General features: G+C 61.2%; 1 protein-coding gene across 1 annotated transcript; it reads left to right on the top strand.

Moving 5' to 3' along the window:
* The first annotated feature begins 1468 nt into the window (after positions 1-1468).
* Positions 1469-11721, top strand: VAV1 (vav guanine nucleotide exchange factor 1). The gene is made up of 27 exons (XM_068421694.1): positions 1469-1672; positions 2130-2246; positions 2336-2394; positions 2495-2560; positions 3346-3454; positions 3545-3631; positions 4000-4068; positions 4356-4462; positions 4918-5014; positions 5342-5437; positions 5630-5698; positions 6353-6439; positions 6753-6838; positions 7419-7551; positions 7722-7831; positions 7944-8045; positions 8626-8723; positions 9017-9039; positions 9161-9203; positions 9319-9455; positions 9584-9649; positions 9821-9852; positions 10600-10716; positions 10799-10886; positions 10998-11112; positions 11354-11502; positions 11586-11721. The coding sequence occupies exons 1-27, from the start codon at positions 1469-1471 to the stop codon at positions 11637-11639; spliced, it is 2520 nt and encodes an 839-aa protein (XP_068277795.1). The 3' UTR covers positions 11640-11721.
* Positions 11722-12195: the final 474 nt, after the last annotated feature.

Here is a 12195-nt window from a genome sequence, read left to right on the forward strand (position 1 = left end):
GCCCTCAGGTGTGTTCTGTGTCATTAACAACCAAGTTCAGTATAAAAAGGAGGGGGGTGGGGAGAGGGAGGGCTGCTTTTGCTCTCCTCTCTTCTGGCCTTGCTTTTTCCTCATTGCTACTCTTGGACAACCTGCTTCAGTGTGTTGCTGAGTATCCTTCTGTGGGGTTTGGGTTAGCATTTATAGTGGCTTCTTTATTTTATTAAATCTGTTTGGTTTTAGCCCATGAGTTTCCCTCTTTTTCCCAATTTCCTTCCTCAGTTAGAAAGGGGACATTGGGTGAGAGAAAAGCGGTATCGTTTAGCCCCGGGTGTGGGGAGTGTGATTCTCCTGGGTCATAGGGTGGGGTTGGGCAGGATTCAGACACATGGGTCCCCTCCTGGACCCTTGGTAGGACCTGGACACCCGGGTGCCCCCTGAGACTCCCAACAGGTCCCAGACACCTGGGTCCCTTATGGGACCCATTGGGTCACCATGCATGGACACTTGGGTCCCTCACAGGACCATTGGTGTGGATGAAGGCTCCAGACACCTGGGTCCCCCCATGGGTCCCAGATGCCTGAGTCCCCCCATGGGTGCCCTGTTTCCCCCACCGCTGCAGGCCGTGACCACAGAGGGGCCCCACGGGGGTGGCAGCTCCTTCCCGTCTGCAGGCGCCGGGGCGGGAAGGACCTCAGCATCCGGGCACCACGTCAACGTTCCCATTGGCCCCTGCAGCACCCCAGGGCGCAGGCGCGGCACCGCCGGCTTCCGGCACCCCCGCAAACCCTCAGGCCCGGCAGGGCCCCGCTGCCACTGCTGCCCACACCAGGGAGTCCCTGAGGCCACTGGACCCTCCCCAGAAGTGGGTGCACCAGGGGGAAGGAGCCCATCAGCACCCGGTCTTCTCCAGGCGTGGTGGCAGCTGTGGGAAGGAGACCAACACTGGCCACTTCTCACTGCCAGTGGCTGCGCTGCAGGGCTCCATCGCCACCGGCTGCTCCCCAGACGTGGGGGTTCTTGGGGGAAAAGGATCCCCCTTGCTGTGGGAGCCTCCCCAGAAGTGATTGAAGGTTAATCTCCATCGGCTCCTCACCACAAGTCATCCCACCAGGGCCTGACCTCCGTCAGTTCTTCATCAGACGTGGTTCCTCATCTCTGTCGGAACCTCACCAGAAGCAGCTGCACTGCAGGACCTCATCTGCTGCTTTTCCTCCCTAGAAGTGGTCCCACCAAGACTCATCTTCATCAGCTGCTCCTCAGACAACATTCCACCAGGGCCTCATCTCCATCGGTTCCTCACCAGAAGTGATCCCACCAAGGCTTCATCTCCATCAGTTCCTCCCCAGAAGTGGTTGCACTGCAGGACCTCATCTTCTGTGGCTCCTCCCCAGAAGTGGTCCCACCAGGACCCATCTCCATTGGCTCCTCCCTAGACACCATCCCACCAGGACCCCATCGCTGTTGTCTCCTCCAATCAGCAGGCACCATGGAAGCATGGCGGCAATGCGCCCGCTGGCTGGTGGCGGCGCGGGTGCTGCCTGCGGGGCACCGGGCCAGCAGCCCCGAGGGGCAAGTGTGGGACCTGGCGCAGGCGCTACGGGACGGGGTTCTGCTCTGCCACCTCCTCAATGCCCTCCTGCCTCGTGCTGTGCCCCCTCGCGACATCTGTCCCCGTCCCCAGATGTCACAGGTGCGACTGGGGGCAAATACCCCCCGGGGCAGGGGGGTGGGGGGTGGAACTGCCTGAGGGTGGGGTAACTGGGGGGAGGATTGCCCCAGAAAGGGGCACGGGGGTGCAGGTTTCAGTGGGGATGATAGTGACAATGACAGGGCTGGTGTGAATGAAGGTGATGGCAATGGGGTGATGGTGATGATGACCGGGACGATGGTGACAGTGGGGGTGATGGTGGTGATGATGCTGCCAATGGGGGTGACAGTGGCAGTGTTGGTGATGACGATGGGGGTGACAGTGACGATGACAGCGTTGATGACAGAGATGATGGAGATGCCAGTGTCAATGATGGTGACGATGGTGGTCACAAATGGGGGAAGATGATGGGGTTGATGGTGCTGATGGGGATGACAGTGGTGGTGATGGTGACGATGGGGGTGATGGTGCTGGTGACGGTGACATGGTGCCACCACAGTTCCTGTGCCTGAGAAACATCCGCACCTTCCTGACCGCCTGCACCGACAAGTTTGGGCTCCCGAAACACCGCCTCTTTGGCGCCTTCGACCTCTTTGACGTCCAGGACTTCGGCAAGGTGGGACCCAGGTGTCCAGGTCAGACTCGGGGGTACCCAATCATCTCACTCCTGCCCCTCGCCCCGCAATGTCCCCTGTCTGTCCCCAGGTGATTGACACCCTCTCGACGCTCTCCTGGACCCCCATCGCCCAGAGCAAAGGCTTCACGTGAGTGCAGGGGACCCCGACATCTGGGCCACCTCCCCAAGGGACCCAAATGTCCTGTCCCCAAGGGACCCACATGTCTGGGCTGTGTCCCCTCCACCAGGCCGTTCCCTACTGAGGACTGCGTTGGGGACGATGACATCTACAGCGGCCTCTCTGACCTCATCGAGTGAGTGGGGCAGGTTGGGGAGGTACTGGGAGGGGGGGGGTGAGGGGGTGCTAGGGGGCATTGGGGGGCACTGTGGGAGGATTGGGGTGTAATAGGGGCATAGAGGGCATTAGGGGAGTATTAGGGGATATTAAGAGTCATCAGGGGGGTATTAACGGGTATCGGGGGGTACGAGGGTTATTAGAGGAGATTAAATGATTCCTGAGTGCATAAGGGGTTAATAAGGGGTATCAAGGGGCAGTTGGGGATATTAGAGGGGTATCAACGGGTACTGGGGTATTTGAGGGGTACTAGAAAGTAGTGGAGGGCAATAGAGTAATATTAGAGGTGCATTGGGGGTATCCTAGAGGTTCGAGGGGGGTTAGAAGGGCACCAGGGGGTACTGGGGCACAATAGAGGGGTATCAAGGGTATTAGAGGGGTATCTGGGGATACTAGGGGGGCAGTGAAAGAGGATGGGGGGTATTCAAGGGGTACTAGGGGTATTAGGATATTAGGGGAGTGCCAGGGGGTTTGGGGGTGTATTAGAGGCGTACTGGGGGGCATTGGTAGGTATTAGCAGAGTATTAGAGGGTATTAAAGGAGTACTGGGGGTATTGGGGGGCGATAGGTGATATTAGGGATTATTAAAGGAGTACCAGGGGTATTGGAGGGGTATTAGGAGGTATTAGGGGGTATTAAAGAAGTACCGGGGGTCTTGGGGGGCATTAGAGGACCACGAGGGGGTATTTGGGAGGATCTGGGGGGGCTTCGGGGTGCAGGGGGTACCAGGCTGTCCCTGCGCAGCGACACAGCGGAGGAGGACGATGACCTCTACGACTGCGTCGAAACCGAAGGGGATGATGGCGATGACATCTACGAGGACCTGATGAGGGTGGAACCCCCCCCGGCCATGGTGGGTGTCCCCCGCCCGGCCGTCTGGGCGTCCCCCTTCGTCACCTGCGTCCCCCCCTTGGTCACCTGGGTCCCGTTGTCCCCGCAGAAGGTGGAGGTGGACCGGAGGCTCTGCTGCCTCCAGGAGTTGAGACAGACGGAGGAGAGGTACACAGAGACCCTCGAGTCCATCTGCCAGGTGGGATGGGGACACTGGGGGGACACTGGGGACATGGGGGAATATGGGGGATGTGGTGAGACATGGGAATATGGGGGATGTAGGGGGATATTGGGGACATGGAGACATGGGGGAATATGGGGGACATAGGGGACATGGGGACACGAGGGAATATTAGGGATGTGTGGGGACATGAGGGGACATTGGGGGGTCATTGGGGACAGGGGGATATGTGGGACATCGGGGAAATAAAGGGACATGGGGGACATGGTGAGATGTGGGATGGCGATGCAGGGGATGGGGACACGGGGCCATGGGGCACTGGGACAGGTTCCCCCAGTGTCCTCAGTACCCCCTCCCAGTGTTCCCAGTAACCCCGGTACCCACAGCACTTCCTGCGGCCTCTCCGGCACTTCCTGCAGCCCCAAGACCTCGAGAGCATCTTCATCAACATCGAGGTGACCCCAGTAACCCCTCCCACTGCTCCCAGTAACCCCTCCCACTGCTCCCAGTAACCCCCAGGGCTTCCAGTGCTCCCAGTAATCCCCAGTAACCCCTTCCACTGCTCCCAGAAATGCCCACTAACCCCTCCCAGTAATTCCCTAGTGCTCTTGTACCTTTTCCAGTGCTCCCAGTAACCACAGCAGGGGGTCCTGGAAGGCTCTGGGGGATCGGGGGGGGGGTTCTGAAGGGGGGGATCCACCTTTTTTTGGTGGGTGACACCCCCCCCGCCTTTGCCCCCCAGGAGCTGCTGCAGCTGCACCGGCTCTTCCTGGGGGAGCTGCGGGGGACCCTGGGGGGGTCTGGGGGGGGGCGTGGGCTGCCCCCCCTCTTTCTCGCCTACAAGGAGAGGTGAGGGGCATTGGGGGGTCCCGGGGGGGACATTGGGGGGCCCTGGGACCAAGAGGGGACACGGAGAGGGTCCTGGAAGGGTCCTGGGGGGCAATGAGGGAGCCTGGGGGCGGCATTGGGGGTCCTGGGGGATAATGGGGGGGTCTGGGGAGGTCCAGGGAGAGTCCTAGGGGGACAATGGGGTTGGAGGGGGGAGGCTCATTTTAGGGGCCAATTTCAGTCTATTTCAGGTCTGATTTTGGGTCCAATTCTGTCTGTTTTGGTCCATTGGTTCATTCTGTCCAACTTCAGGTCCATTTTGGGGCCAGTTCTGCCTATTTTGGGGCCAATTTCAGGTCCATTGTGGGTCCATTCCAGGTCCGATTCTGACTCCGGTGCTGGCTCTGATTTTGGCTCACTTTGGGGCAGATTCCGGATGGATTTTGGGTGAATTTGGGTAATTTCCGTCCCTGTAGGTTCCTACTTTATGGCCGCTACTGCAGCCAGGTGGAAGCAGCCGCCCGGCGCCTCGACCAGCTCGCGACCAACACTGACCTCCGCATGAAGCTGCAGGTGGGCCCGGAGGTCTGGGTCCCCTCCCTAACCCCCTCCCGACCCCCCTGAACCCCCTGATCACCCCAAACCCACCCCCCCACCACCTCTGCATGAAGGTGCAGGTGGGCTCGAATACCTGGTCCCCCCCACGGTACTCCCTGACACTCCCCTGGGACCCCCTCTAGTCCCCCTGGGACCCCCCATGTCCCCCCATCCCTCATGACCCTATGTCCCTCCATTACTCCCCCAGTCCCTCCCAATCCCCATGACCCTCCATGACCCCTCTGACCTCCATGACCCCCTGTGAACCCCCTGTGACCCCCATGACCCCTCCCCGTCCCCCAGGAGTGCTCCCAACGAGCCAACAACGGGCGCTTCTCCCTGCGGGACCTCCTGATGGTGCCGATGCAGCGGGTGCTCAAGTACCACCTCCTGCTCCAGGTCCTCTAGCCAGGGTCCCCTGGGGCACATCTGGGTCCCTTGGGATGGGAGGGGGATGTCTGGGTCCTTTGGGGGACACCTGGGTCCCTCGAGCACACCTGGGTCCCCTGAACACATCTGGGTCCCTTGGGGGGGGTCCCAGACATCTGGGTCCCAATGATGGGGAAGGCAGCCCTGACCCCTGACCCCCAGGAGCTGGTGAAGCTGACCCCAGAACCGGCCGAGAGGGAGAGGCTGCGGGTGGCCCTGGATGCCATGAGGGTGGGTCCTGGGGGGGTCCTGGAGGGATGAAGGGGGGTCTTGGAGGGCTGGGTGGGATCCTGGGGGGTCTTGGAGTGGTCTCTGGGGGGCCTGGGGAGGTTTGGAGGGGTCTTGGGGTTCCTGGGGGGTTTTGGTGGGTCTTGAGGGGCTCCTGGAGTGTCTTAGAGTGGTCTTGGGGGAGTCTCGGGGGGATCGTGGGGGGGTCTGGGGGATCTTTGGGGGTCCTGAGGGGGTTTGCAGGGGTCTTGGGGTGTCTTGGAGGAGTCCTAGGGGGCTCTTGGGGGCATCTCAGGGGCTCTTGGGGGGGATCATGGAGGGTCGGGAGAGATTCTGGTGGATCTTAGGGGGTCCTGGGGTGGGGGTTGAAGGGGTTCGGGGGGGGCTTGAGGGGATCCTGGTGGGTCTTGGGGGGTGAGGAGGTGTTTTGGGGGAGTCTGAGGGGCTCCCAGTGGGTTCTGGGGGCTCCTGGGTGGGTCTTGGGGTACCCTGGGAGGTGTGGGGGGTGCTGGGGAAAATGTGGGTGCCCTGGGGGGGGGATTTGGGGGTTCCTGAGGAGGGGCCTTTGGAGCTGGAGGGGTATTTGAGGGTTGGGAGGGCTGGAGGGTACTGGGGGGGCCCTGGGGGTTGGGGGGTGTCTGACTGGTGCCCCCCCAGGACCTGGCGCAGTGCGTGAACGAGGTCAAACGGGACAACGAGACCCTGAAACAGCTCACGAGTGTCCAGCTCTGCCTCCACAACATGGTGAGGACCCCCTGATCCCCCCCGGCCCCCCAACCCTCCTCTGGGACCCCCCAACCACCCCATGGCACCCCCAAACTCCCCCTGCACCCCTAGACTCTCCCCAATCCTCCCAAGTGTCCAGCTCTACCTCCACAAAATGATGGGGACCCCATGGCCCCCCCCCAAACCCCTCCAGCATCCCTGGGACCCCCCCAAGCCCCCGTGTCCCCACCATGTCCCCCGTGTCCCCCCATATCCCCCAAATCTCCATATGCCCCAAGTCACCCCATGTCCCCCCCATGTCCCCCCACATCCCTGCTGATGTCTGGCACAGCCGCAGTCCCTGGCACAGTTCGGGCGCCCTAAAATTGACGGGGAGCTGAAGGTCTCCAGCACCGAGCGGCGCTCCAAGGTGGACAGGTGGGACGGGGTGAGGGACACCCAAGGGGACACGGGAACACCCCAGGAAACTGGGTACACCCATGGGAACACTGCAAGGACACCCTTGGGGCCATGGGAGCACCACAAGAACATGGGGACACAACAAGAACACCCAAGGGGATACGGGGACACTGCAGGGACACCATGGGAACACGGAGACACCACGGGGAGACCCATGGGGACATGGGAATACCACCGGGACATCACGGCAACATCATGGGGACATGGGGAGACACCACAGGGATGTGGGGACACCCAGGAGGACATGGAGACACTACAGGGACATCTGTGGAGACATGGGAACACCACAGGAACATGGGGACACCCATAGGTAAATGGGAGCATCACAAGGACACCATGGGGACACCACAGGGACACCCATGGGCATATGTGGACACCAGAGGGACATCAGAGGGACATGGGAAAACAGGGACACCCTGGGGACACCCTTGTCACAGAGCAGGGAACACAGAAGGGGCCACTTCAGGGCAGTGGTGGGGACACCCCAAGGTGTGCGGTGGCCTTGGGAACCCAGTGCCACTCCCATCCCTGTCCCTAGGTATGGCTTCCTCCTGGACAAGGCCCTGATCATCTGCAAGCGCCGTGGGGACTCCTACGAGACCAAAGACGTTGTGGATCTGCAGAGCCACCAACTGCGGGATGGTGGCCTCGGCCCCCGTGATGGCAAGAAGGTACCCTAGGACCCAGGCATCCCATTCCCAACAAACCCAAGCTTCCAGGTCCTTGGGGAACCCAAGAGTCCAGGTCCTCTGTGGACACACTGAAGCCTGGTGGCCCCAGAAATGCTGTCCCCAGTGGTCCCAGGCATCTGGGCACTGCTGAGCTCCACCCATGCCCGCAGTGGACCCACACGTTCCTGCTCATCGACACGGCCGGGCTGCAGGGCTACGAGCTCTTCTTCAAGACCCGTGAGCTGAAGAAGAAGTGGCTGGAGCAGTTTGAGATGGCCCTGTAGGTGCCCCTGCACCCAGCGGTGGGGGGACCTGCCCCACTGGGGGCTGGGTGCCCCTGGGGCAGGGGCAATTTGCCCCCATCAGACCCAGGTTCCCCCATTTCTTGCCAGCTCCAACATCTTCCCTGAGCACGCCCTGGCCGATGGGCATGACTTCCAGATGTTCTCCTTTGAGGACACCACATCCTGCAGGGCCTGCCAGATGTTGCTGAGGTAGGACCCCAAAATTATTTTGCCCACCACCCTGGCAGGACAATGGAGGACAGGGTGACCTGGAAGATAGGTTGGGGGACTCTGAGGGAAGGGGAGGCCCCAGGGAGGTGGTTGGAGGTGGGATGAGGTCTTCATGGGTCAAGACCTGGGTGAGTTGAGGCCAAGGTGAGTCAAGCCTTGGGTGGGTCAAGGTCTGAGTTGGTAAAGGATTGAGTGGGTTGAGTTCCAGGTAAGCCAAGACCAATGTGGGTCAAGGCTTGGTTCGGTTGAGGCCTAGATGGGTCAAGCCCTGAATGGCCCCCAAGGCCAAGGTGGGTCAAGGGTTGGGTGGGTTGAGTCCTGGGTGGTCCAAGGCCAAGGTGGGTCAATCCCTGGGTGGGTTAAAACTGAGATGGGTTGATCCTGGTGGGGCCAAAGCCAACATGGGCCAAGAACCTGGTGGGTCAAGGACTGGGTTGGCCCAAGGCCCAGGTGGGTCTAGGAGTGGGTCAGTCCTGGGTGGGCTGAGGTGGGTGGGTGCAGCTGGGCTGATGGTGTTGATCATGACCCTGTGTCTCCTCATGTCCCGGTGTCCCCTCAGGGGCACATTCTACCAGGGGTACCGCTGCAGCCGATGCCGGGCCCCTGCGCACAAGGAGTGTCTGGGGCGGCTGGGGACCTGCGGCAGGAGCGGCGCCGGTGAGAGGCATCATGGGATAGCGAGAGGATGGGGATGGTGGGATGAGGGGAGTGGGGCACTCTGGGATGAGGGGAGTGGGGCATGGTGGGATACAAGATGGCTGTCATGGAGCAGGACGTCATGGGAGAGGGGTGGTCTGGGTGGAGAAGGCTTTAAGGGATGGTCCAGGCCCAGGTGCAGCCAGGCATGATGGGACCACCCAACCCCACAGGAGCCTAATTAGCACCGAGTGTTAATGAGGACAGCAGTTAAATACCTCCAGCTAACGAACGTTTCCTCTTCCACCCCACAGATTCAGGCTCTGGCATGAGGAAGGTAACAACAGAATGGGGCAAAATGAGCTGAAATGCCCCAAATTTGGGAGTGGGGAGGTCCTGGTGGGTGTTGTGTCCCTCCCCACACCCCTGGGACTAATTAGGGTCTCGTTGCTCCCCAGAACAAGTCACAGAGGCCGGGCCCTGAGAAGAAGCGAGATCTGGGTGAGGACAACGTGGTGGGCCCCGATGCCCGGGTCCACGTGTGTGGGGGCAGAAGGGGTGTCCATGCCCCAGATGCCTGGGTTCACCCCCCTCACGTTGTGTGTACTCTCTCCAGGGTTGCCCAAGATGGAAGCGAGCCAGCCCTACAGTGGTGTCCCACCACCACCGGGGGCCCTGGGTCCTGCCCTACGCCTCAGCCCCGGGGACGTCGTGGAGGTCACCGTGGCCGAGGCTGAGCAGCTCTGGTGGCAGGTGGGGATAGGACCCTCGTGGTGGGGCTGGAACCCTCACGGCCAAACTGGACCCCTGTGGTCCTTCCAGCCTCCTTGGGAGCAGGGGGACCCCCATGCCCCCCCGGCCCCATGGACCTTCATCCCTAGGGCAGGAACGTGGCCAATGGTGACCTGGGCTGGTTCCCTTGTGCCGCCGTGAGACCCTTCATCTGCGTGAGTACAGGGACCCCAAAATGTCCCCAGGAACCCCTGCACCCACCCTGATGTCCCCAAGATGTTTGGGGTGTCCTGGGATTTGGGAGGGTGTCTGTGGGATATAGGGGGGCTCTTAGAGGAGTCATCTTCAGTCCCCCCTTGATCCCCAAATCTGCTTCTCTCCCCCAGGTGCCACTGCCGGATCTCTCTGTCTACCCCTGGTCAGTGTTGGGGCCCTCATTGCCCCTGGGGCCCCCTAAATCCTCCTCTGGGCTCCCACTGCCCCTGGGGACCTCCCCAATCTTCCCCCAGGGTCACTATAGCCCTCAGGACCCCATGAATCATCCCCTGGGGCCCCTATCCTACCCAGGGTCACCTCATCCTTCCTGGGGTCACCCTATATCCTCCAGAACCCTCTAGATCCCTTCCTGGGGTCCTTCATCCTTCCTGCAGTCACCCCATAGCTCCCAGGGTTCCCCAAATCCCTCCTGTGGCCCCCCATCCCTCCTGGTTCACCCCAAATCCTCCTCCAAAGCCACCCCATAGCTTCCATGCCCCCCCCAAATCCTCCCCAAGCCCTTCATCCTTCCTCGGGGCTCCTCAAATCCTTCCTCGGGGCCCCACAAATCCTTTCTCAGGGTCCTCCATCTCTCCTGGGATCACCCCAAATCCTCCCCTGAGCTCTCCATCCTTCCTGCCCCCCCTCCTAATCCTTCTTCAGGGTCACCCCCTTGGCATCAGGGCCCCCAGAATCATCTTCTGAGTCCCCCATCCTTCTTGTCATCACCCCGTGGCTCCCAGGGCCCCCAAATCCTTCCCTACAACCCCCAACCCTCCTGGTGTCCCCCTCAAATCCTTCATCCACTTTGCCCCAGCGCCCCCCAGCTCCTCCTCCCTCCCCAAACCCCCAGGGAGGGGCAGGGGATGCCAGTTTGGGGGCTCAGGACCCCCCATCCCATAATCCCCAGGTACGCTGGTCCCATGGAGCGAGGGGAAGCTGAGCAGCTCCTGATGCCCCGCTCCGACGGCGCCTACCTGGTGCGACAGCGCGTGAAGGACGCTGGCGAATTCGCCATCAGCATCAAGTAGGGACCAGGGGCACCTTCTGGGTGTGGGGGACAAGGTTGGGGGGGACATGGCTCAGCCCACCATGTCCCCCTTGCCCAGGTACCGCGGGGAGGTGAAGCACATCAAGGTGATGACGGCGGAGGGGCTCTACCGCATCACTGAGAAGAAGGCGTTCAAGGGGCTGGTGGTGAGCGTTGAAGCCCCCTTCTCAGCCCACCCCACCCCAGATCTGTGGGTCCCCCACACACTGGGGTTGAGGGCTGGTGGTGACCTCTGGGCTTGACCACGTCATCCACAGGAGCTGGTGGAGTTCTACCAGCGCAGCTCGCTCAAGGATTGCTTCAAAGCCCTTGACACAGCACTTGTGGTGCCCTTCAAGGAACCTGAGAGCCGAGGTGGTCCCCGGCCACCTGGTAGGACCTGTGGGGTGGAGGTGGTGGTGGTGGGATGGAGGTGGTGGGGTCCCTCATTGTGGGTGAGAGTGGGGTGGAGTTTGTGGGGTGGTGGTGGGGTCTCCCATCAGGGTGGTGGTGGTAGGGTAGATGTAGTGGTGGTGGGATGATATAGTGGGGTACTCCAGGGGATCAGGTGGAGGGGACTTGGACAGCCTTGGGGGATGACCTGGGGCACTCGTCCATGTCCCCCCCTCCCCAGGAGCTGTGCGCAACTTTGGCTCGGCCAAAGCCCGCTATGACTTCTGCGCCCGGGACCGGACGGAGCTGACGCTGCGGGAGGGCGACGTCATCCGTGTCCTCAGCAAGAAGGGCCACTCAGGCTGGTGGAAAGGAGAGATCTATGGGCGGGTACGGACCCCTTCCCTACCCTGGGGAGCCCCCAGGGTCACCCAAAGGTCCTTCCACCTTCTCCTAAAGCATCCTTCTCCCAGGTTGGATGGTTCCCCGCAAACTACGTGGAGGAGGATTACTCAGAGTATTGCTGACCATGGACCCCCATCCCACCCCATCTACCACCTTGTGTCCCACACCTGTATCCCCCCCAGAGGCCACCACATCCCTCTCCACCCACCCCCATTAATTTATGCCTCTCCTGCCCAGGAAGGACAATAAACGAGGATGAGGACAAGCTATGGGGTTGGACTCTGCGGGAAGGGGCCCCAGGTGTCCACGTGGAGGATGAGGCCACGGGGTTGGTTTTTCCAGGAAGGGATCCAGGCGTCCGGGCGGGCAATGAGGTCAAGGTTGTGCAATCAATTTCTCTGGGAACAGACCCAGGAGTCCGTGCAGAGATGAGACCACAGGGTTCGTGTCTCCGGGAAGGGACACAGGTGTCCGGGCAGGGATAAGATCATGGGGTTGATGTCTCCAGGAAGGGACCCAGATGTCCAGGAAGGGATGAGACCATGGGGTTTGTGCCTCCAGGAAGGGACCCAGACGTCTGGCCAGGAATGAGACCATGGGGTCAATATTCCAGGAAGGGACCCAGATGTCCAGAGAGGAGATGTGGACAAGATTATAGGGTCATCTTCACTAGGAAGG

The sequence above is a fragment of the Nyctibius grandis genome, chromosome 35 (assembly GCF_013368605.1).
Source record: "Nyctibius grandis isolate bNycGra1 chromosome 35, bNycGra1.pri, whole genome shotgun sequence".
Taxonomy (NCBI): Eukaryota; Metazoa; Chordata; class Aves; order Nyctibiiformes; family Nyctibiidae; genus Nyctibius; species Nyctibius grandis.

Bases quoted from the DNA above. Each gene is read 5' to 3' on its own strand.
- VAV1 (XM_068421694.1), top strand. From the start codon at position 1,469: ATGGAAGCATGGCGGCAATGCGCCCGCTGGCTGGTGGCGGCGCGGGTG. The intron at 4,069-4,355 runs GTGACCCCAGTA...TTTGCCCCCCAG, and splicing joins GCATCTTCATCAACATCGAG to GAGCTGCTGCAGCTGCACCG. The intron at 11,113-11,353 runs GTAGGACCTGTG...CCCCCTCCCCAG, and splicing joins AGGTGGTCCCCGGCCACCTG to GAGCTGTGCGCAACTTTGGC.